The sequence below is a fragment of the Sinohyriopsis cumingii genome, chromosome 2, assembly GCF_028554795.1.
Source record: "Sinohyriopsis cumingii isolate HCF-2022 chromosome 2, ASM2855479v2, whole genome shotgun sequence".
Classification (NCBI taxonomy): domain Eukaryota; kingdom Metazoa; phylum Mollusca; class Bivalvia; order Unionida; family Unionidae; genus Sinohyriopsis; species Sinohyriopsis cumingii.
This window is the reverse complement of record NC_142962.1, coordinates 56576034-56598332: the sequence shown is the minus strand read 5'-3', so window position 1 is coordinate 56598332 and position 22299 is coordinate 56576034. Positions and strand designations below refer to the sequence as shown.

General features: G+C 35.2%; 1 protein-coding gene across 1 annotated transcript; it reads right to left on the bottom strand.

Annotated features, from left to right (window-relative positions):
• Nucleotides 1-441: 441 nt before the first annotated feature.
• LOC149804917 (SRA stem-loop-interacting RNA-binding protein, mitochondrial-like) lies at nucleotides 442-21197 on the bottom strand. The gene is made up of 4 exons (XM_089945896.1): nucleotides 21069-21197; nucleotides 12041-12099; nucleotides 10509-10616; nucleotides 442-622 (listed from the first exon to the last, which is right to left on the bottom strand). Exons 1-4 carry the CDS (start codon nucleotides 21151-21153, stop codon nucleotides 518-520), a joined length of 357 nt encoding a protein of 118 aa, XP_089802022.1. The 5' UTR covers nucleotides 21154-21197; the 3' UTR covers nucleotides 442-517.
• Between the last annotated feature and the right edge of the window lie 1102 nt (nucleotides 21198-22299).

Here is a 22299-nt window from a genome sequence, read left to right as displayed (position 1 = left end):
CATGTTAGACATCAGACTGACTCCATTTGCATTTAGGGCCAGCTAGATATCACAAGAAATCTTTCAGTGAAAACACCCAAGTTGATATGAACATCCATTCAGGAAGAGTAACAATTTTCGAAATGGCTGTTGTAGTGGCCATATTGGAAGTCTGAGTGGCACCATTTCCATTCAGGACCAACTAAACCATGGGATGAATGTTTCACAACAATCTTCCAAGTAGATTAGGAGTAATAATAATGAACTTGTGAACATGAACGTGCACCAAGTGATGGACAAAAAATAATCCTATAAGTTCCGCTGGTCTATGACCAACAGAACTGAAAATTGGAAATAGTCTATGATGATAAAGTCAACTGAAATAACAAGTTGCACAATGAACATTTCCAAAGGTAATCACTACTTATATATAACTTATACAATTACAAGTCGAACAGGACCTATATGAAATGACCTTTAATGTACATAATTAAAAGAACAATGAACAGACTTGTGATTTGAATGATGATTATCTATGTTAATCCTCATCAGAAATGGCTTGCCGCCGTCTTCTTGAAGAATCTTTATTAGGCTGCTCAGATTGTGGAGTCTGAATACCAACATTAACTGTCGAGACGATCAACTGCAACGAAAACCAGTAAAAGATGAATTAGATGTGTTGTAAATGGAAGTGTGGCTTATGCATCTGATGCCCAGGGTCAATGCAGTTTGTTACAACTAATCAGCAGAACAAACAACACAGAACCTCATCTGCTGGTGCATTATGTTATGGCAGATCAGAGTCTATGTTTGTAGCTGGAGTTGACTTATAAGCAACTATATGCTGTATTTATTCCCATTAATTTTTTTCAGATAGTATTCATATAACATTTTTGTGATAATTCTACTGTTCCTTCAAGGTTGGCTGTGCAAGTTTTCTTCAATTTTCCAACGAAGTCTTTCCACACACATCAAACTTGTAAAAAAGCAACGCAATCATGTTCAACCTTCCAAGTGGGAAATTGTGACCAACTTTCATACTTAAAGCTAAGTGCAATAAACATTATTTTACTTTGTATGTTGCAAAGACACAAGTTGTATTAGGGGCCATTCATTTAGTAAGTATGCAAAGATCTGGCAAAGCTTGACCCCTCCCTGTACACACTTTTTTTTTTACACCCCCTACATGCATACGTACACTTGATGCACCCCCAATCCCCGAATTCTATAGAACAGCATATGTTTAATCCACGCAGAAACAATTAGGATTAATAATATTAACGTGTTCAATAAAACAGATAGTCCACCGACGTTGAATATCTGGCTGCATCAAAAGAAATAAGCTGAGTAACTTTAAAAAGTTTGTCTAGTGTCCCCTAAAATTCAAATGCAGAACAGATTATGTATTAGACAAATTATTACCAAGGTTTCACCCCACGCCACCACCCCCGTTTCATATGCGTATGTACATTATCAGTAGGTGACCCTCCCCCACCTGCAAGCATATGCATTTGGGTTAAACCCCCTCCATGCATACATGCCAAATGGACAGCCTCTTAGTAGGCCTAAATGATGGAGAAATGAATAAATGGTACAAAAAAGTACCTTCTTTTTTATAATATTAATAGGACCATGAATGGTAAGGAATAAAATCTTCAGTCACAAAATTGCATTGGAAGACAAAGTTCTACCATATCTGCCTATGAGAACTGTTCAGACTGACAGGTGGGTCCTGATCAATTCAATTTGCAGGCAGGCTGATCACATGCAGGGAATTGTCCACATTATGTGAATTTTTTGTTAAAAGTTGTGGATATACTGACTAACAATGCAATAGTTACGGGTATTTTGTTTCATTATAGAAACTGACATTGTTAAAATGATGATTTCTTTTAAAGTTTTACATCTAATTAATTTTCTTTTCAAAACGTGTTTTTCATAAATACTCAAAGTCAGAGAAATGAACAACAGAAAAATATGTGAATAATAATCACTATGTGCTAATTCCACTGATTAACTTTGTGAATTAATTGAAAACTTGCAGACCTGCTTATAATGTGGAGTTTGGCATGGATCCCATTTTTGAAAGAAAATATTTTAAAAATTTGTCCCCTATATATTGAGTGTGAAGAAATTAGTCATCAGAATTAGCAAATAAAAAATTGATATGCCACTTGTTTTACTGTCAAAAATGGCAGTTAGTGTCTGAAATGTCAGCGCCAACCTTGTGAGAGAAAAAAATTGCATATTTTGATCGATTCATTTTGAAAGATATTTCTCAATGGAAAAAATTTGTAACAATAGCAATCAATGAAAAATTTTGGTAAATGCTAACAGGTGGCAACATTTGAAAAAGTAAATACCAATTAAATATGTCTTGTCAGGTGAAATTCATGTTTTGATCTTTTAATTCTGTTTTAATGTAATCAGTTTAATCATTTCATATTCCGTTCTATTAAAACATCAAATAGAGTCAATCAACTATCACACTGAAATCTGTCAGAAGCTAATTAAGTGCCAGTTGTGTTTTGATCTATGACTTGCAGAAGTGTTTTTTTGCATTATTAAAATTGGTTAAAAGAAACCTGGATTGTTTTATTATATCTTTTGTATCAAATCAAGAAAAGGGGCACAATAAGGCATGCAAATCCTATCTACATAAGTTCTTGTAGCTAATATCGTATCTCAAAATCAAATATTATGTACTTATATCATTAAGATATATATGTATTAATCAGTAATGTAAACTAATCATTTGTAAATGTGATCATGGACAGTAATGTAATCAAATGAAAGGTGTACTTGTTGAATGAAGTGCTTTGTATCATGAGTTATAATTTTGAAGCAAGGTTGAAAGTTTGTAATGAACTCAAAATAGCCGAGTCAATACTCAGAGGTTGGCTCAAGGATGAGCAGAAAGTTTGGGATTACTTGCATGATGTTGATTCTAATCATGGATTCATCTGAAAATGGGCACTGACTGCAAATGATATGAAATTGGAAGAATAGGCGTACACCTGGTTCACACAACAACGTGAACAAGGTGTTCCTATCTCGGAAACTATTGCCAAGGCTAAGGCAGAGAAAATGACAAAAAGTATGGATAATGATTCCGATTTTATGGCAAGCCATTGATGATTTTTGGTAATCCAGTGCCAGGGTCAGGAGAGATACTCTCAGCAAAATTGCAGTGAAATCTGAAGTGATATTTGTCAAGAGTGTCACAAACTGCATATATTATTGTGTTCCTATTTTTTTTTTTTTTTTTAAAATTACTCATTAAATTCTGGAAATGATTAACCTTCGTGAATTTATTTTTTTAATTTTAACTGTAACTAAATCTGTTTATCTGAGAAAGAAAGAAAAAAGAGAATACAAGTTTCTTGAAATGAATAATAATCTTTCCCCCCCAAAAAGAAATATTGTTTAATTTTGTTATGATCAGTAAAACTAGAATACAACACAAAAAACAGTGTTTAACGATACACGTGTTAAATGTACAAAAACCATGTGGAATAATGTCTGTAATGATCTCTTTAATCCTAAGAAGAAAAAAAACACCATTTTAAAGAAATATTTCTTCAAAGAACATTTCAAAACAATTATAAAATGAGTACTCAACAAGGCAACCTGCCACCCCCATATTTCACCTCTTTCCATCAATTTCCACCCCTTCATTTTTTCTATAGGTCTCTCGGTAACATGTGCCCTTGCTTACAAGTGTGCATAAGTTGTCAAGCGAGCAGTGTACTGTAATAAGTTACATGTACTTGTTTCAAGGATTCAATTATAGTATTTACACATCCTCGTCTGTTTGTACCTCCCATACTGATTTTGTGTTCAGGACCCTCCAGGTGAGAACCAGGTTAAGGATTATAAAATGATGAATGAAACGACTAAGTTTTGTGCATTTTTTATATTCTTGATGCCTTTCATTGTTAAATTTGATACAGGGATACAAACATAACTGTGAATACTACTGTCAGCTAAGTTGACATAATGCGTGACTGACCACTGCTCTTATACAACTAGTTATTTGTATGCCATGAAACTTCTTTTATTCTACCACCATTTCTAGATTTGATACAAAGGACCAAATAAAATATCTTACAAAGCAATTCAACTTTTAGTTGATTGTAACAATGCAACCAACACTTCTCTGCAAGTCAGTGATCAAAACACAGCCATTTATTTGTATGACATGAAACTTCTTTTATTCTACCACCATTTCTAGATTCGATACAAAGGACCAATTAACATACCTTACAAAGCAATTCAACTTTTAGTTGATTGTAACAATGCAACCAACACTTCTCTGCGAGTCTGTGATAAAATACAGCAAGTACTTAGTTTCTCACGGAAATGCTCATGGGCATTGCTGTGATGGTCAAGTACTTAGTTTCTCACGGAAATGCTCATGGGCATTGCTGTGATGGTCAAGTACTTAGTTTCTCACGGAAATGCTCATGGGCATTGCTGTGATGGTCAAGTGACAGTTTTCACCGTTTTAATTCCAGAGGGCATGTCACACTTATGGTGATTACAATGAAACCAAAATCGAAAGATAAAGCTGAAACACAAATTTCACTTGACCAGACTTATTTAATTGGTATTTATTCTTAAAGTATTGACACCAGAAGACACTGCCAACATAGGGGCCCTGAGTGACCGAGTGGACTAAGGCACACTCCATTACAGATCATTGCCATCTCACCTGTCTGCATGGGTTAGAGTCTCTGATTCGTTATGTGGGTATGTGAGAAAGCTTTCAAGTAGCTTCTCATGGGTCAGTGGTTCTTTACGGGGTTTTCCCAGGTTCTTCCTCCAACATCAATACCGGCCGCCATATATAGCTTATCGTGTGCTGAAAAATGGCGTTAAACCCTACAACAACAACACTGCCAACATTATAATTGACTGTTCTTTCTGATATTGTTATTTGTAGTGTAACAGTACAGAGAATGGTTATTTTAAAGGATAATTTAACAAAATATATGACTTTAAAAAAATAATACGTTTCATGATTTTAAATGAAATGCCCCTGTACTAACTGCCAATTTCAACAATAAAACGAGCAGTGTATCATGGTTTCCTGTATCACTTTGGATCACAATTTCATTTTTATTCGGCCTTTTTATAAGTGTGTGTGTGTGTGTGTGTGTGTGTGTTGGATTTTTAACATAGCTTTAACAATTTTTCAGTAATATTGCTACAATGTCTGCATTGTGACAGTTTACAGTGATGTCTAGCACTGTGACATCATACCACAGACTTGTATCATGATGTTCCACCCAGTCACATGATCCCAACACCAAGCCTACCAGTCCTAACACTAACCTCTTAATGCTGAGCACCTAGCAAGGCAGCTATAAGTACCATTTTTATAAGTCTTTGGTATGACTTGGCCGGGGTTTGAACCTGCAACCTCCTGTATCCGAGGCAGATGCTCTAACCACTAGGCCACCGCGGCCTTTTTATATAAAAAAATACAACTACATCTACCTCTGCATTACAGTTTCTCCAGGTGCACTAAAACAATAGCGTATGAAGTTTTGTAACTGTAATGATGAAACTATACCACATTAGAGCATTTCTTTCAACACCTCTTTGTGTGATTTCATACAAAAGGCAAAAAACATAAAAAGAGGTAGTTTTTAACAGTTCTATGCCACTATTCCATGGCAAAGAAAAAGATGATGTTGAATCAAATCATTCTACAGCATGAAATCTAAGAGTACCTATCCATACTGATTATTGTAATTTACATGATATACAAAGGGAATTTTTTCCCTCTTAAGATGACTTTTACTGATGATTTTTTAACTTCCAGTCAGAGAATGATTAAAAGAGATCAGAAAATGGAGCCAAGTCTGTATCCTGATAACGATGACAAAAATCGTTTTATATTAATTTTGAATAACATCTCGTGTATGCATGATGATGACTGTATTGGTCTTTTCGAGGTTTATTGAGTGATTCACATCCTGCATCAAAGAGTCCCTTTAAAGCAAGTATATAAAACTTAAGCTAGTTTCTGTTCATTATGCTGTGCTGTTTCCCCAGCAGAAATGAGTTTATCCGTTAAACTGACTGCAAAGCTGTGGTATATATGCTGTCAGAAATACTTAAGAAAAAGAAGATTCTATCTGTATATTACTTATTACCAGCAATGAAACAAATCTGATAAAAGATCACAAAAATGACAAGTCTGATAGCCTTTTGTCATTTTTTTCTTGTTATAAAAGATAAGCACTGTAGAGAAGCACCACTCATACAAGTTTCATCTATCTTTTGTACAGGATATTCAGGGAAGGTGAATCTAGTATGAACAGGACACAGTCTATCTTCAAGTTAAAAAAGGGCATTGTTATTTAAAAAGACACTGCTATTGAAAAAAATAACAATTTCCAGCTCTCAAATATAATAGCTTTAACAAAAAAGATAATTTATAGAAACAACCAAGGAACTATTACATCCATTATATTAATTTTTTTAAATAAATTATTTTGCTGTAAAAAGAAAAAAATTAACCTGCTAAAAAAAAAATCACAAAACCTGCTTCCTCAAAATAGACGTGACAGTTCTTAAGGCTCTAATGATTCTACAATGATCCCAGAGCAAGAATCAAATTTCCATATCCAGCCAAGTTTAATCTGACCTAGTTAATGTATATTAAATGACTACTCTGTGACAATAAACCCACCTAGTTAATGTATATTAAATGACTACTCTGTGACAATAAACCCACCACAATATCACCTCAACAACAAAATGCAGAAACCTGGGAATTCCCAGAGCAAGAATCAAATTTCCATATCCAGCCAAGTTTAATCTGACCTAGTTAATGTATATTAAATGACTACTCTGTGACAATAAACCCACCTAGTTAATGTATATTAAATGACTACTCTGTGACAATAAACCCACCACAATATCACCTCAACAACAAAATGCAGAAACCTGGGAATTCAGTCACCTAGAATTTATAAGCAAACAAATACAGATATTTTCTTCATTTATTATTTCAATATTCATGAACAGTTTGGATATAAGGAAGTCAGGGATCCAAATTCGGGGTAAAATACTCGTGAAAGTCTCAAAGAATGCACCATTTCACCCGTGAGTGTCCTTGTGACTTGCTTCAGTTTCCCCCATGATGCTCCCTCTTTTCAGCTATGGCCAATTTGCAGGATCACTAAAGGCTAGACTTAGGGCTGTTCCAGTAAAACATATACCCCCTGGGGGGAAGGCACTTTCAAATTCAACCAACCCACAACAGAAGCAATTTAAAAAAATTATGATCCACCGTCACATATATGTTTAAATCGAAAAACACTGCCCGCTACAGAAGCATATTTTCTAAACATAATTTCTGGCTATGGGTTAGTGGGCAATAGAAGTGAATTTAATATTGGGTTGGGGACAAGCAATTTAAATGACAGCTGGCTGGAGGTAATCTACTGAATTCTTATAGATTATATAATCTAGTGTATTATTTTTAGTTGTATTTGTATTTTTATTTGTATTCATTCATTATAATCAATCTTTTGTCCTTTTATTTGTTTGTCTGTCAGCCATGTATGTCTCAGATACTGTGAAATCACAAATTTTCATGGTGGCTTATTATTTGTAGATGTCATTGATCAGTCCTTTAATACCTACTAATTTAATGTCCATGAATACAGATTTTATAATAGGGATTTCTATTCTAATACAGACATCATGACTTTGTATCATTACTAACCTGTGTGTTTACTAAAGTGACCACTATGTTTTGCTATTTTTCTTTGTTCTCAGGCATGCTGCTTTTGATTAGAATAATAGTTAAATCTTGTATTGCTTTAAATGTGTGGTCAGATGCAATGATATTTTTTCAATAAATGTTTTGGTAAACTTATAATACATGATTTGTCCAAAAAAATTTTTTTAATGCCTGCTGCCTACTTTTGCACAAAATCATTTCTTGTAAGAACATATATTTCAGTTATTTTTATGCTTGTTGCAAGACTAATATAAAGTTTTAAAACAAGATTAAAAAACAAGAAAAATAGCAAGTAAACATTTTTATATCATTAATTAGATTTTTAAAAATGGATGAAAGTCAAGGAATCATTTTTCCTAGAGTACTCGTAAAATCAATGTCATTGCAGTTAACTGTATTATCAACAGCATTATCATCATCACTGATGGCCTAGCAGTAACATTCTGCACTTTCAATCCAGTTGTCACAGGTTCTATCTCCCACTTCTAGTCTTTCATATGAGACTTATACCTATGGCCTGAGGAACTTTCATGGCAGAGTGGTATAAGATGCTTGTCTTGTGATACAGATCTGAGGGACTTCCATGGCAGTGGTACAAGATGCTTGTCATGTGATTACTTGCTTCCAATGTGTAAATGAGAATGTTATCAGTTACTTGTGGAAGGTCAGTGGTTCTACATAAATGGTGTTTGGTGTCTCAAAAGGACTTGGATTTTCTTAAGCAGTAAAACTGGCTGCCATATATAGATTCTCTTCATCTAAAAATGGTGTAAAGGCCATAATGATCTACCGAAACCCGAGATCTCATGTCTAAATGACTTTGGCTGTTGGAGATAAACATCAAATCAACAGGCTCCATGTGCCCAAGTGTGCTAAGGTGCTTGCTTTACATCACTTGCACATCTCACAGAGTTTTTGCCACATACCAACCAATTTGGGTTGGTAGTCTTTCAGGGTTCTTCCTCCACCTAATATATTGTTACCTCCCCCCCAACCCCGCCCCCTCCAGATCAAACTAAATCAACCAACTAATCCACTGTGGCAACAACAGCAGCAAAGGTACTAGTCCATTATTTTTGTCACAGCTGTATGAGTTTATAAATTTTGACTCAGTAATTTTTGTAGACCTTTGAATATCATCAATTATGCCTTTCCGACAGTTAGCAAGAAGTCATCATCAGTTGGTACAAATGGATTTTTCATGGTGAACATATGAGATGGAGAACTCTTAAGCAATCCTGCATCACACACTGCCGAAAAGTTTACATTATTGTTCACTTAAAGTTTCTCTAACAATGTCCATTGTTCCAACTAGAACTGTTATAACTTATTCAAGCTATATTCACCAATAACTGGAGATATGCATCTGTAATAAATATTTGTAACAAAGTATGAGAATGTATCAATGTTTTTCAATGATACATTTGAATTGAGCATCAACCAGAATCAACAAACCAATAAATAAAATTATTCACATCTCTCAGGCAGAAGTACAGTGTATACCGGTAATCATAATCTGCCAATTTTTTTCCCAACAGTACTGATTTAGCGGACATAATCACCAGAATGGACAGAAACAGACCATAACAGATATAACCAGATGGTTAAAATCGATTTGATACATCTTTTAAGTCGCTAAATTCACACTGGTTTAGTTAACTGTACACCCTTTATTGTCTTCTCTTTGATGTAATTTCTTACTGAAATTGAGAAAATAACGTTGCACACATAAAAAAGAGGCACACTTCTACTCATTATTGTTTTTATTATACTTCTCCATTCCAGCCTGTTCTTATGTTCTTGTCCCCCCCCACATACTGTTTGTCTTGTTTATAATATGTATCTAAATTTGTGACTTTCTTTTCCTACTACTATATTAATTGTCTGTGAATATGCATATCAATGTGTAATGCAACAGGGAGACTAAATCCAAGACTGAAAATCTCTACATTTATGGATCTATTCTGCTTGGATTCCATGTTTTTGCACAAAACTAAAGAATTCAGAACTGGCTGTACTAATTCAGTTCCCACTGTAAACCTGTGCAAACACCATGATATTAGAATTCAATAACTTAAAATTTTGAGTGCTCATGATCAAATTTGTATCAGTATAGACACATCTATGATGAGAGCTTTTATGAAAACAAAACCGTAACAGCTGCACCATTTTCTGGACCTACATAAATTTCAAATGTGTGCTTTCAATATTGCACCAAAGAGTCAGCTGCTGATTTCAGTAATGAGTCTTCCAAACTCGGGTCTGTAAAGTGATGGAAATTATGTTAATAAAACAATGTCCCTCACTTTTTTCAGTTACAAGTAGGACAAGCTCTCAAAAGATTCTTTTTACTTAAATCTTACTTTCATTATCAACCAATCAGGGACAGTCAAACCCATATATACTCTATTTTATCTTCATTGATCTGATGATTTTTGTTTCTTGTGCAATTTTTACACATAAAGAATTCTCCCTTTTTCACCCGAGGTGTATTTGATGAGTACTATCACAATGTTCACAAAATGTTTAGCAACATTTGAGTTACATTATATGCATTAAAAGCAAGATTGAAAATTCATTCCATCTTTTGAACATCTAAAATGAAGTCTTTGAATCTGACCTTTTTACAAGTTGAACAGAGGAATTGTATTTACATCTCGAGTCGTATATAAAGTTTTTAATGTTCAGAAAATTATGTTTTAACATTTAAGCATATGTTGCTCAATTCTGTGCGTAGAAAAAAATACATATTTATAATCATACATACCTTGACATTTTCCAGTAAGTGATTCTCTTCTGCCTGTACTGCTATGTAAGTATCACGTTCAAAGAAATGCACAAATCCAAAATGTTTACTTAGACCTGAGCTGCTGTCCTGAAAATAAAAAAAATCCACTGAAATAGGTTTAATATATATAGCTATGAATTTCAAAATAAAAGCAAAGTTTTACTGACAAAATGCCAAGATAAATATTAAATTTGCAGCAATACATAGTAAATACTCTGATTCCATTTCATATAAAGCTGTCGACAGGTACATGTACTTGGGTACCTGCCCATTCATAATTACCCAGATAACAAAATGAGCCATTGGGTACCCATTTACTTTAACAAGGGTGCCCCGAGTGGCCAAGTCTTCTAAAGCACTCTCCGTTACGAATCACTGCCATCTCACCTCTGTCTGCATGGGTTCGCGTCTCGGATTCAGCCAATGTGGGTATGTGAGAAAGCTTGCCAGTAGTTTCTTGAGGGTCAGTAGTTTTTTCTCAACAAGCATATTATGATCTCCATTCCCACCAATGAAACTTGCATGGGTCAACTTGACCTGGCATTACTGTAACATATATATAAGCATTGATTACCATTATTAAATTAAAAGAAGGAATGAAGAAACATATCAAAGAGCGTATGTGCTCCAAAAAATCTAATTCAGAATAAATGTGTTATTTAGTAAAGAGTTTCATTTGCATATATAAGTTAACAATAAGAAATATGGCGCGATATAAAATGTGGGAAATAGTTATCACATGTATGGTAGCTTGAGACCACATCTGAACTGTTAACATAAATCTGTATATATCTTAGGCATTGTTAGTTATAACAAAAATATTGCATGGTTTACTTGTCAATCAAATGCTAGTTTTTCACTAACTGTAGAACAGGCGGTTTCTTGAAATAATTGGTCTCATAACTGGTATCGGCAATTTTAATAATCGGCTACATAAAGTGTGGGAAATAGTTATCACATGTATGGTAGCTTGAGACCACATTTGAACTGTTAACATAAATCCACTGGTATCGGCAGTTTTAATAATCGGCTATACGCAGTATTGGCATAATTGGCAAAAAGTGACATTAGTACAGCTTTATGTCCAGCCTCTATCATAAACAGTGTAGCAAGAGATTTGCTATATAACAACTGAAATCACTTTATATTTTATATACAGCATACATGTATATACTTATGTCCCACCCCAATCAACCAACCTGGTTGGTGGACTGAAATTCTGAAACCACCATACACATCAACAGACCAAACCTGATAATAACCCAAAGTTTCAAGTCTGCACCTTGAACAATCAACTTACATCCATTAGATATGCTCACACTGAAAGAATCACATAATCCCCCAACACACATTTCAATGATAATTAAAATGTCAGTACAAAGAGTAGCGAATAACATTTTCAAAAGATTCCAAATTAAATTTGTCACAAATGGTGTTCTGATGGAAAAATGATAAAATGGTGTATGTGGGATTTAAATAAAAGAAAAATGACAAAAATAAAAATTACTTACAAATTTCACAACAGCAGATTTAACTGGTCCAAACTTTTCAAAGTATTGTCTTAATTCATCTGAAAAGAAACACACATATCTTTGGTAACAACATTGCGATATTTGTATCACATTTGGTTTTCTGTACATATTAACTAATCATTAGCATGATAATAATGCCGTAGTTAGACATGTTACACTAAAGCATTGGTTATCTTGACCCTGATTATCCATTCAGACTTGTGACATATTCCCTGAAAATTTAAACTGCTAATGTAACAATAAAAAATGTCCCGATGAATTGTTTGTCAGACAAAATTATCATTTCCAGTTTGGTCTGAATAGTCAGAAGTTATACTGCCCATGATAAAATGTGTTTCATGACTGCATTTTTTCAAAATGAACTTGTAATTTTACCACAAGGATTGAAACACAACTAATATTTTAAGAAGCAGTAACACTGCATTTGAAATATTAGGAAAAATGACTGTAATGTGACCTTTTTGTTGTTTCTGTTCTTGTGGGGTTTAATGCCATTTCTCAGCACACGATAGGCTATGCTTGGCAGCCAGTATTAATGGTGGAGGAAGAACCCGGGAAAATCCCAGAAAGAACCACCAACCAACCAAGAAGCTACTGGCAAGCTTTCTCACATACCCACATTGGCCGAATCCTAGACTCAAACCCATGCAGACAGAGGTGAGATGGCAGTGATCCGTAACAGACAGCGCTTTAGAACACTCTGCCACTCGGGGCCCCATGACCTTTTTGAAGTATCAAATTAAGCCTTTTGTGATCTTGATATTAACAGGTGATAAGGACTTTAATAATGTATATGTACCTGAAACAAGAATTGTGTCATAATGTTAAAAAAAAATTATTTTTCTGCTGCATGCTTTCTGCAATGCAAATTTTTTTTTTGTGAGGTCATATATATGTTTTAGGAGGTATATGTAGAAATAAATGGGGCATGGCTGATCCTGGACAACACTGACCCATGGCACAGGTCCCTCCTCCATGTCACTATGACCATTCCACCTTTCGGCCCTCGACTCAATACATGTCTTTCTTGCCCAGACATGCAAATCACCCAAGAGTTTGGTCAAGATATGTGATCTAGAACCAAACTTACTGAATGGATTTTTATTTTGCACCAGATACATGCCATCCATAAGTACATGGTTCAGTGTGTAAGTGATCGTGCCAAAAATGGACATAGTATCACACCCTCCAACATGTCAGACATAAGATAATGAACCCTGGTTGAAAAAAATACCATATATACTTTAAGCAGTGTTGTTTAGATTACTGTTCTAAAGGTAATGAATTCAAATTACAATTACTGTAAAAAAATTAGTAGTTGATTACAATTACAGTCACACTGAAGTAATCAGTTACGACTACTTTTTTATTCAGGTAATTAGAGCATGATTACATTCCTTCTGTTCAGTCTGTCACAACTCATAGTTCTCGCTGGTTAATGTTTTGCTCTGAACAATGTTCAACCTAACACACAGAAAAACTATTTTCACAAAATTTGTAAGCAGTTATTTTTTTAACAAAATAACAAGTTTTTAAATTGTTATGTATATTTAATTTAATTTATATTTAATTTATTTGTTTGTTTGTTTGTTAGTTTTACTCTTTTTGGTCTCCATTACATGCTATTGAAATAAAAAAAATTTTGCTGGAATTTGACATTTTCCAGAAATTAGTTTGACCTGGTTTTTTTTTTATATAAACACCTAATAATAGAAACTTTGTATCTAACTGCTGACCTAGTTCCTAACCTTGATTCAGAAATCAGTGAGTACAAGCAAACAACTTTCTTTATATTATTCTTTCTTTGTGTTGTTGTTGTTGTGGGGTTTAACGCCATTTTTCAGCACATGAAAGGCTATGCATGGCGGCCAGTATTAATGGTGGAGGAAGAACCCGGGAAAACCCCAGGAAGAACCACTGACCCACAAAAAGCGACTGGCAAGCTTTCTCACATACCCAGATTGGCCGAATCCTGGACTCAAACCCACGTAGACCGAGGTGAGATGGCAGTGATCCGTAACGGAGAGCACTTTAGACCATTCGGCCACTCGGGGCCCCCTTTCTTTGTGTAAGATTCATAGTATGAAACCAAGGCCATATGTGGAGTACATGATGTTCGGCCTGTAAAGCTTCTATGTGGTTCTAGAAACATGATCATGTGACCCTCATATGGGAATCTGTTTTGCGTCTTAGTGTATAACCGTTTTTTCTACAGAGAATTTAGTCAGTTGGGCTATAAACCATTAACACTTAAATGTGTTCTGTAGTAACCAGTTTGAGTTTAAATTCTATTTTATGAAAATAATTCTTTTCCCTGGGAATATTTAATAATAATAATAATAATAATAATAATAATAATGAGGACTTTGTGTAGCGCCTAATCTTTAGAAGCTCTTAGCGCTTTACAACTTTAGACAACACCTATAAGATAAGAAACATAATAATATTATTACAAAAACAAACAACATGAAATTAGAAAAACATTAAAAAAATAGAAAACATGCTGAGAATATTTCAGGTAGGAAACATTATTAGGTCTTTAAGTTTGTTCTTGCTGTCGAAATAAGTGAGTTTTGAGAGCCCTCTTAAATGTGATCACTGTCTTTGTGTCTAAGTTCAGTGGCAATTCATTCCACGTTGCTGGGCCCTGGTATGCAAAAGAATGCTGTCCATATGACTTTGTTTTCATACTTGGAATAATGAGTATACGATTGTCAGAAGAGGAGCGTAAGTATCTTGCTGGTGTGTACACATGGGTGAGGTCGGATAGGTATGTTGGACTAGAGTCCGACAGTGAAATGTAGCACAGAGAACAAATTTAAGTGCTCATAAAGAATTCTTGGACAAAGACATTTATTGAAAGTTTATTTGGGATTCAAAACTTGAATATTATTTACTGTGGTTCAACAAGGAACTGTTGACACCAGGACAACACTGACCACGGCATCATCCTCCATCTTGGATATTTTATCAGGACTCCAACTCAGATTCATTTAGGACATTTTATTTCTAGGACTTCTATTTTTTAATCCCTGGATTATTCTTGGATTATTTTTTTATTTTATTTGTAAAACCTCTAGTTTTTTTTCTCATTTTTACCTGTTTTTTCTAGGGAAATAAATTATTTGTTAAAATTTTACAAAGTTTGTTGTCTTCACTTTTCTTGTTGTGTTATTAAGAGCCTAAACGTAACAAAATAAATTGTACATAGCTAATTTTAACTATGACAAATATTAACTTTAAAAGTAATCAGAACTTTGCATGACATTTCCAGAATCTGTAATCAATTTCAAATTTATATTTCAAGTAATCAATTACTTAATTGATTATTTTAATAATTCATTACTGTACAGTTCTGCTTATAAGTTAGGTTCAGCTGCAAACAACACATACCCAGGTCTGCTATTGCACAATATACCAACAGATCTGGGTGTATGTTATGTGGTTTATTGATTAGACCTAACAAACTGCAAAGCTGTGCTGTAAATGTGATCATAACAAAGATATGTCTTGTGAAGAAGACAAGATTCCTCCCAAGACAATATGCCCTTAATACCTTCTGAGGCTCTAAGTGAGCAATCTAGCCAGAATCTGAGGTCTCAATGTACAAGAAACTGAGGTTCTGGGGTGTATATTTGAGCTCCAGCCAAATTTGTTCTAATTTATCCACCAACTCTGATGGTGATAAAATTTAATTCTCAAAGGAATCTGAACTAAAACTATGAGGTCTCCAGTTTACTAGCAGCAGGAAGTGGTGAGGCCTCATAATTCTACTGCTGTATCCAGGGTCCTTAGGAAAGAATGAATTAGTGGTAAGCAGACAATGAAGTCTTCTTTACCTATCTTGGCATAAAGGACAGTTTCCATGTGATCTGCCATTACTCCAATCACCATGGTAAAGGCTCTGGGAGAGAAAGCTTGACCAAAGGGAAAAGCCTGAAATTGAGTAACTTCCTTGCTCAGACAAAACTGCAGGAATTTCCTATGAGACAGGAAGATGGGAATGAGCAGGTATGACTCCTGGAGGTTTGGAGACAATGCCCAGTTTGATCCTTTTGGAATCTCTGACTAAAACTGACATCTCCATCCTGCTAAATTAATTTTTTGGGAGAAAGATCAATAATAGGAAGAGTTTTTCCCCTTTCATTGAATCTTGGACACTGAGTGCTTATTATGGTACCCTTTCTACTAACCCATTCTTTAGAAAGATATATACCTCCTCCATCAGAGATATCAATTTGGGCTGGTGAGAACCAAATGAAAGTCTATAATGGTGGAGGGTCCCAGAACCAGAACCATCAGCACTTGTGGAGAGGAATCATACATTGTCCATTAGATCTTAACAGTCTTCTCAAAACAGACAATATGGCACTCAATGCACACTGGGAAGAGTGAAACTTGGCAGAAGAGGATACAACTCCATCCGGCTAAATAGCTCCGTCTCTAGGAATAATTGGACAGTCCATAGACTTCCTACCCTGGCCCTTTGGCTTCCTTGTTTTACAACAGATGAGAAGAAGATTTAGATAGGGTCTGGTGATTCTGCTGGAACCTCTGCTTAAAATGTTTTGGCATAGAGCTCATAGATCTCTTGGACTAAAACCACTTTTTAGCTGGCTTAACAAGGCCTACAGCTCTAGCCAACAACAATTGTTGTTGATCCACAAGATCTTGGGAAGCCATTGTAGGGAGTAAGCTGCCAAATACAGATTCCATGTCAAGTGCCCACAACTGAAACCCTAGGGAGGTGGTGAAATTCTGCCAAGAGTGCTATCAATATCAAGGTCAAAGTCTTTTTGCTGTAAACATCCTGTAGCTAAGACCATTCATTTAGGAAAAGTTGCAAGAAAAAAAATTGCTTGTCAGTTAGGAGATCAGACAAGCATCATTTATTAAAATTTAGTACCATATACACATCATTACTCCTTCAGTTAAAACCCCATGCAAATACACGCATTCAATCATATGTAGCGATATCAATTTTTTTTAAAGTGCCTCGGTGATAGCCATTTTTGTTATGTTTGAGGGGTGTCATTTTAATCCAGAATGAAGTAGATAACGTAAGAAGTCTTTAAGTGAAATCCCCATGACACTACGACCATCCATTTGGGGGAATAGCAATATTACAATATATTGATGGCATTCATATTCTATGTCAACTGGTACCATTCAGGATCAACTGAGATAAGATTTTCAAGATGGCTGACATGGCAGCCATAATGGATGACTAAGAACATGTCTGATAAGCACAATTTTCCTTTGGGGCAGACAAGACATTAAGTGAAAAGCCCAGTTCAATATGACCATTCAGGAGTAGCAGTGATAATTGCATGTTGATGGAGGAATCAGCACTTTGAACACGTTATTTGGCCACATCATGCCAAAGATAAGGATATAAGTGCCTTAACCAAGTTCACACTGAGGCTGCTAACCCAGGTTGGCCTGAGCATGTACTGAACCCACACCTATGGGATTATGGGTCTGATACACTTATTCATTCACGACAAGCAGGAATAACAAAACCTTCAAAACAGTCATTGTGGTAGCCATATTAGATCTCAGACTGGCACCATTTTCTTTTGGGACCAAATCAGAGGTCTCGCTAGGATTTTAAAACTAGGAGCCCAGGACTCCTATTTTGGTAAATATAGGAGTCCCACCAGCAAAAGTTGCAGTCCAATCCTGGGGTCAAGCTAGACTTGAATTTTAGGGAGAAGTGACTTCTTCTTTTGGACAGAACGGGGAGAAGTATATATATATATATCCAGATCACTGATTCTGATCTTAAAACACAAATTGCTATTTACACACTATTGTTAAAGTTTTGAAAAACAAGTTTGTATGTTTTTATCATCGAAGGATAGCATGCAGAAATTGGGCAGTGATAGTTGCTACCTTGCTCGGGTAAGGGTACATGGACAATCAGCTATCAAAAGACATGCTTGTGAATGGGCAAGAGTTTGTTTGCCAATGTAATCCATACAAAAACTAAGCCTAGCTACTGATGTCTTGAAGAATACATTTCACTACGACACTAGAACTAACCACGCTACAGTGAGGGGGCATCTCAAAAAGTATGGTCAGTCAATGTACCTCTTAAATAATTACACGGCGAAGTCATTTTCGCTTTTGTAACATAAGAAGGTGAAGTTTACATTTTTTAAGTGACTTAGTTGCCCACTTTGCCTGGTAGTGTGACCCCTGGCCCTCCCAAAAAACTATGAAAATTAGAAGAACTATTGGTTGCCATTAAGTTTAATTTCTACATTTTTTATAACCTAGCTCTTGTTTGTCCATCAGAGTGAGACTGAATTTTGTCAATCCAAGTAAGGACTTATTCTACACACTAAGCTAGGCATCACACACTTTCTTACACTTAGGTTTAACACCATTTTTCAGCACACGATATACATGGTGGCCAGTATTAATGGTGGAGGAAGAACCCGGGAAAACCCTGGAAAGAACCACCGAACCTCGAGAAGCTACTGGCAAGCTTTCTCACATACCCACATTGGCTGAATCCAAGACTTGAACCAATGCAGACAGAGGTGAGATGGCAGTGATCTGTAATGGAGAGTGCTTTAGACCACTCAGCCACCCATCTTAACTATCAATTCTAGCAGCTATAGCACTTCTGGATCTCGTTATAATCTTCTAAGTTTGCCGTTTAACCCCAAAATACTTATCCAAATTTGCGAATGTCATTTTGTCTAAGTCTCAACATTGTCTTGATTCTGAGGTCATGTGTACTGCTTATTCCGCTACCATAGCTGCCAACCCTCCAGGCTCACAATTAGTGAAAATAGGGAATTCGTAAAGCGATCTTCGAGTCCGGGAATATTTGTCAGAACAAATGTTTAGCATGGTCTCTAGCTGATAAAGGTAGATTGTGTTCAACAAGAAAACTCACACATAATGCTTCAGTGTTGGTAGCTTGCAGGTCTTCTGTCAATGGCTTAAAATATTCCAGAGCTGAAATCTGCTGCGATGTCTTAATTTTCCCAACCTCCATGTGCTTTTTGCTACCAGTGTGCTTCTTCACATCATCTCTGCCACCATGCCAAATGCTAAAAGTTGTGGCACATGGTGTGCAAAAAGCATCATGTATATCAGTGTTTGATGGCTGAATGCACAGCCAATTTTGGTATATTTCAAACTAAACTTCACTTTTTGTGCAATACATTTCTTTTTCCTTGGTGGTGAAGACATTTTCAAGATGCAATGCCAAATGGTAATTTAAATCAGTGTTGGTGACACACACGCAAAGCAAAATTCCAGTTAGGCTCCAGTTTCTCTCAAAAGTATTTGTAAAACTATTCTTATACATACAGATTAAAATAAGCTAAAATGGTTGCTACTGGGCCAGCGTTATCAATCAGCTATAGTTCTACTAATATCCTGAATGGCAGTACCAGGCCATTTCGGCATCAGCTGATATCATTACTAGCACTTAACGGGAAATCAGTTATTTTACTAAAGATTTAAAATAATTGAGAATTGTGCATTTGTGATGTTTCTGCATGCTGCGTGAATCCATGAATCACAGAAAAAGTCATGAAATTCGTGCCAAAATCGTGAGGGTTGGAAGCTATGCGCTACATTCGGAAATGAACACAATAATAAAGCTAAAGTTGTTTATTTGACAACAAGCACATCTCTGGGTCTTTCTTCTTCTGAATTCAATCACTAAATATCAGTACATTTTCCCACCCAGATGCCAGTCAAAGCCTTTGAACTTGCCGCCCAGCTATTGCATCATGTTCTTTTGATGTATTCTTATAATGGCAACATGTACATCAAGGGGTCTTTCAGCCTCTGAATTCTGTCATTGTAAATATCAGCACATTTTCCCACAAAGCAGGTGGCTGAAGCAGGACTGGCAAGTCTTTGAATTTAGCTGCACTCCTATTCTATGCGTATGAAGGACTTCTGCCTCAGTGTTTCTCTGCATCACAGATACAAAAAATGGGCATCCAAATACACATGATTAAGCATTTCCGAGACCTCTGCAACTAGACATACAAGTCTTTTATTGAAAATGCCAATGTGACTATTCAGGAGTAATAGCCATAACCTATTTTCAAACTGGTTACCTTGGCTGTTACTTTTTGGACAACACAGACCTTGGGAAGAATGTGTTTGTAATTGTTGGGTCAATCCTTCCAGTAGTTTAGATGCAGCAGCAATAAACAAACTTCTGCAAATGGAAGATGGACACCAGATATGGGACAATGGACAAAAGGCCACCACATCAACTCTTCTGGTCTATGGCCAGTACAGCTAAAATTCAATAAAGCCAACCAAACACCTTTCCAAATTTTGTTATTTTGTTGCTTTTAGTAGCAACAGCCAATAAAATAGGTTTGCTGGTGTAAACTGTCACTGACTAAGCACTAAACAGTTATTATACAGTTTAGGAATGGCTGAATTAAGCAGTCACAGAAAAGTTGTAAGGATGTGGTGAGAGGTCTCAGTTCAAACTTCTCAAGTTAGTCACATCTCTTTACTGGTATAAGGGGAGTAGGCATTGTCAATAGTTACCCTAGTTATACTTACAAAATCCAGTGGCTATGAATACAACCATTTGAGATTATGTTGTCCATTTTATTGTTGAAACAAATAGTTGGCAAATCAGATTCTGTTAACATATGCAAGTAATAAAGTGATCGAAAGTTATATACACACTAACAAAGCATAAAAACCCTGTTTTTTTTTATTGCGACCTTTATGGATAGGTCTCGTTCAGTGTCAAAACGATCTGAGGAACTTTTATCACTCGGTATGATTTTTTCTACAGGCTGCTCCTTTTTTTAAAAAAAAAATGTTTAACGTTAATCTTGCGTCGGGCCCCGTGTGGAACGTGTTGCAGTCACCTCATTTATAACGAAAATATGTGATACATGCGACCGGCAAGGTCAATGTGTCAACCAAGAATTTGTGACCCCATGATTTTTCTTGTAAAGTATATGATAAAGTACACATTTAAAACTTGTATTTTAGAACATACTATTGGATACTGTCCATGGAAGATTCCCGACATAAAGCTTGTAAAATCCTCTAACGCCCCGTCTTGCGATTGAAGCCATTTCCATCAACAACCAATCGTGCCAATAGTCAAATGGAATGCTGAAGTGAAATTTAGATCCGGCTGTTTCGTGATTTGCAGATAGGTCTGAAGAACAGTGACACTTAGTAAATGTAATGGTCTACTGAAGCCAACTTTCTTATATTATATATTATAAAGGTGTATCAGCCGTGTGCGCAAAAATAGTCATTTAAAGAGATATGAGATATTTTCAAAACCTCTTCTGTTGAATACTTTGATTTTGTATGTATTTAATGCAACACTTCCTAAAACTGCTTAATTTATAATAATGATAATAATAATAATAATAATAATAATAATAATAATAATAATAATAACGATGATGATGATAATGATGATGATAATAATAATAATAATAATAATAAAGAAGAAGAAGATGAAGAAGAAGAAAGAAGAAAGAAAGAAGAATGATTTGTACTCTAGTTATTATTATTACAAATGTCTACACTTAAAATTCTTTTTTAATCAAAGAAATTTATTTTGTGTAAAATCACCATCAGATGAATAACAAACACTTTAGCCACTTAATCCTCATTCTCATCCTCATTCATATCATCATCCTCATCGTTGTCATCAATATCATCATCATTGTTAACATGTGTCTATCTTTGTTCTTATCACCATAACAATCATATAAATGATTATACATACAGCACATTATTATTATTATTATTATTATTATTATTATTATTATTATCATTATTATTATTATTATTATTATTGTGCAGAGCTTGAGATGAGCTCAGCTCAGTAGAGATTTGCTTAGATAATCTAAATGTGTGCAATACAACACTATGATCTTCATGTGTTATGTCCATTAAAGAAAAGAATGAAGAAAAGACAAGTATTCATAACATTCATTTCAATGATAATACCAATACTTATTTGTTCAATATGGAATTTTACTTAACACAGGAAACAAGAAAGCATGAGATCAAAAACTAAAACTGAAGCTTTAATTTTCATGTATAAGAACAAGAGCTTAAAAGGCTTGTAGTTCACCTATGCTTATAAATAGATTTTTTGAACTATAAAACATGCTGTAGATACTAGTTACATCCTAAATAGTTTTCAGGACTTTTTCTTCTGGGATTGAACATTATCCACTCTCTCATTAGATCCAATATCATCT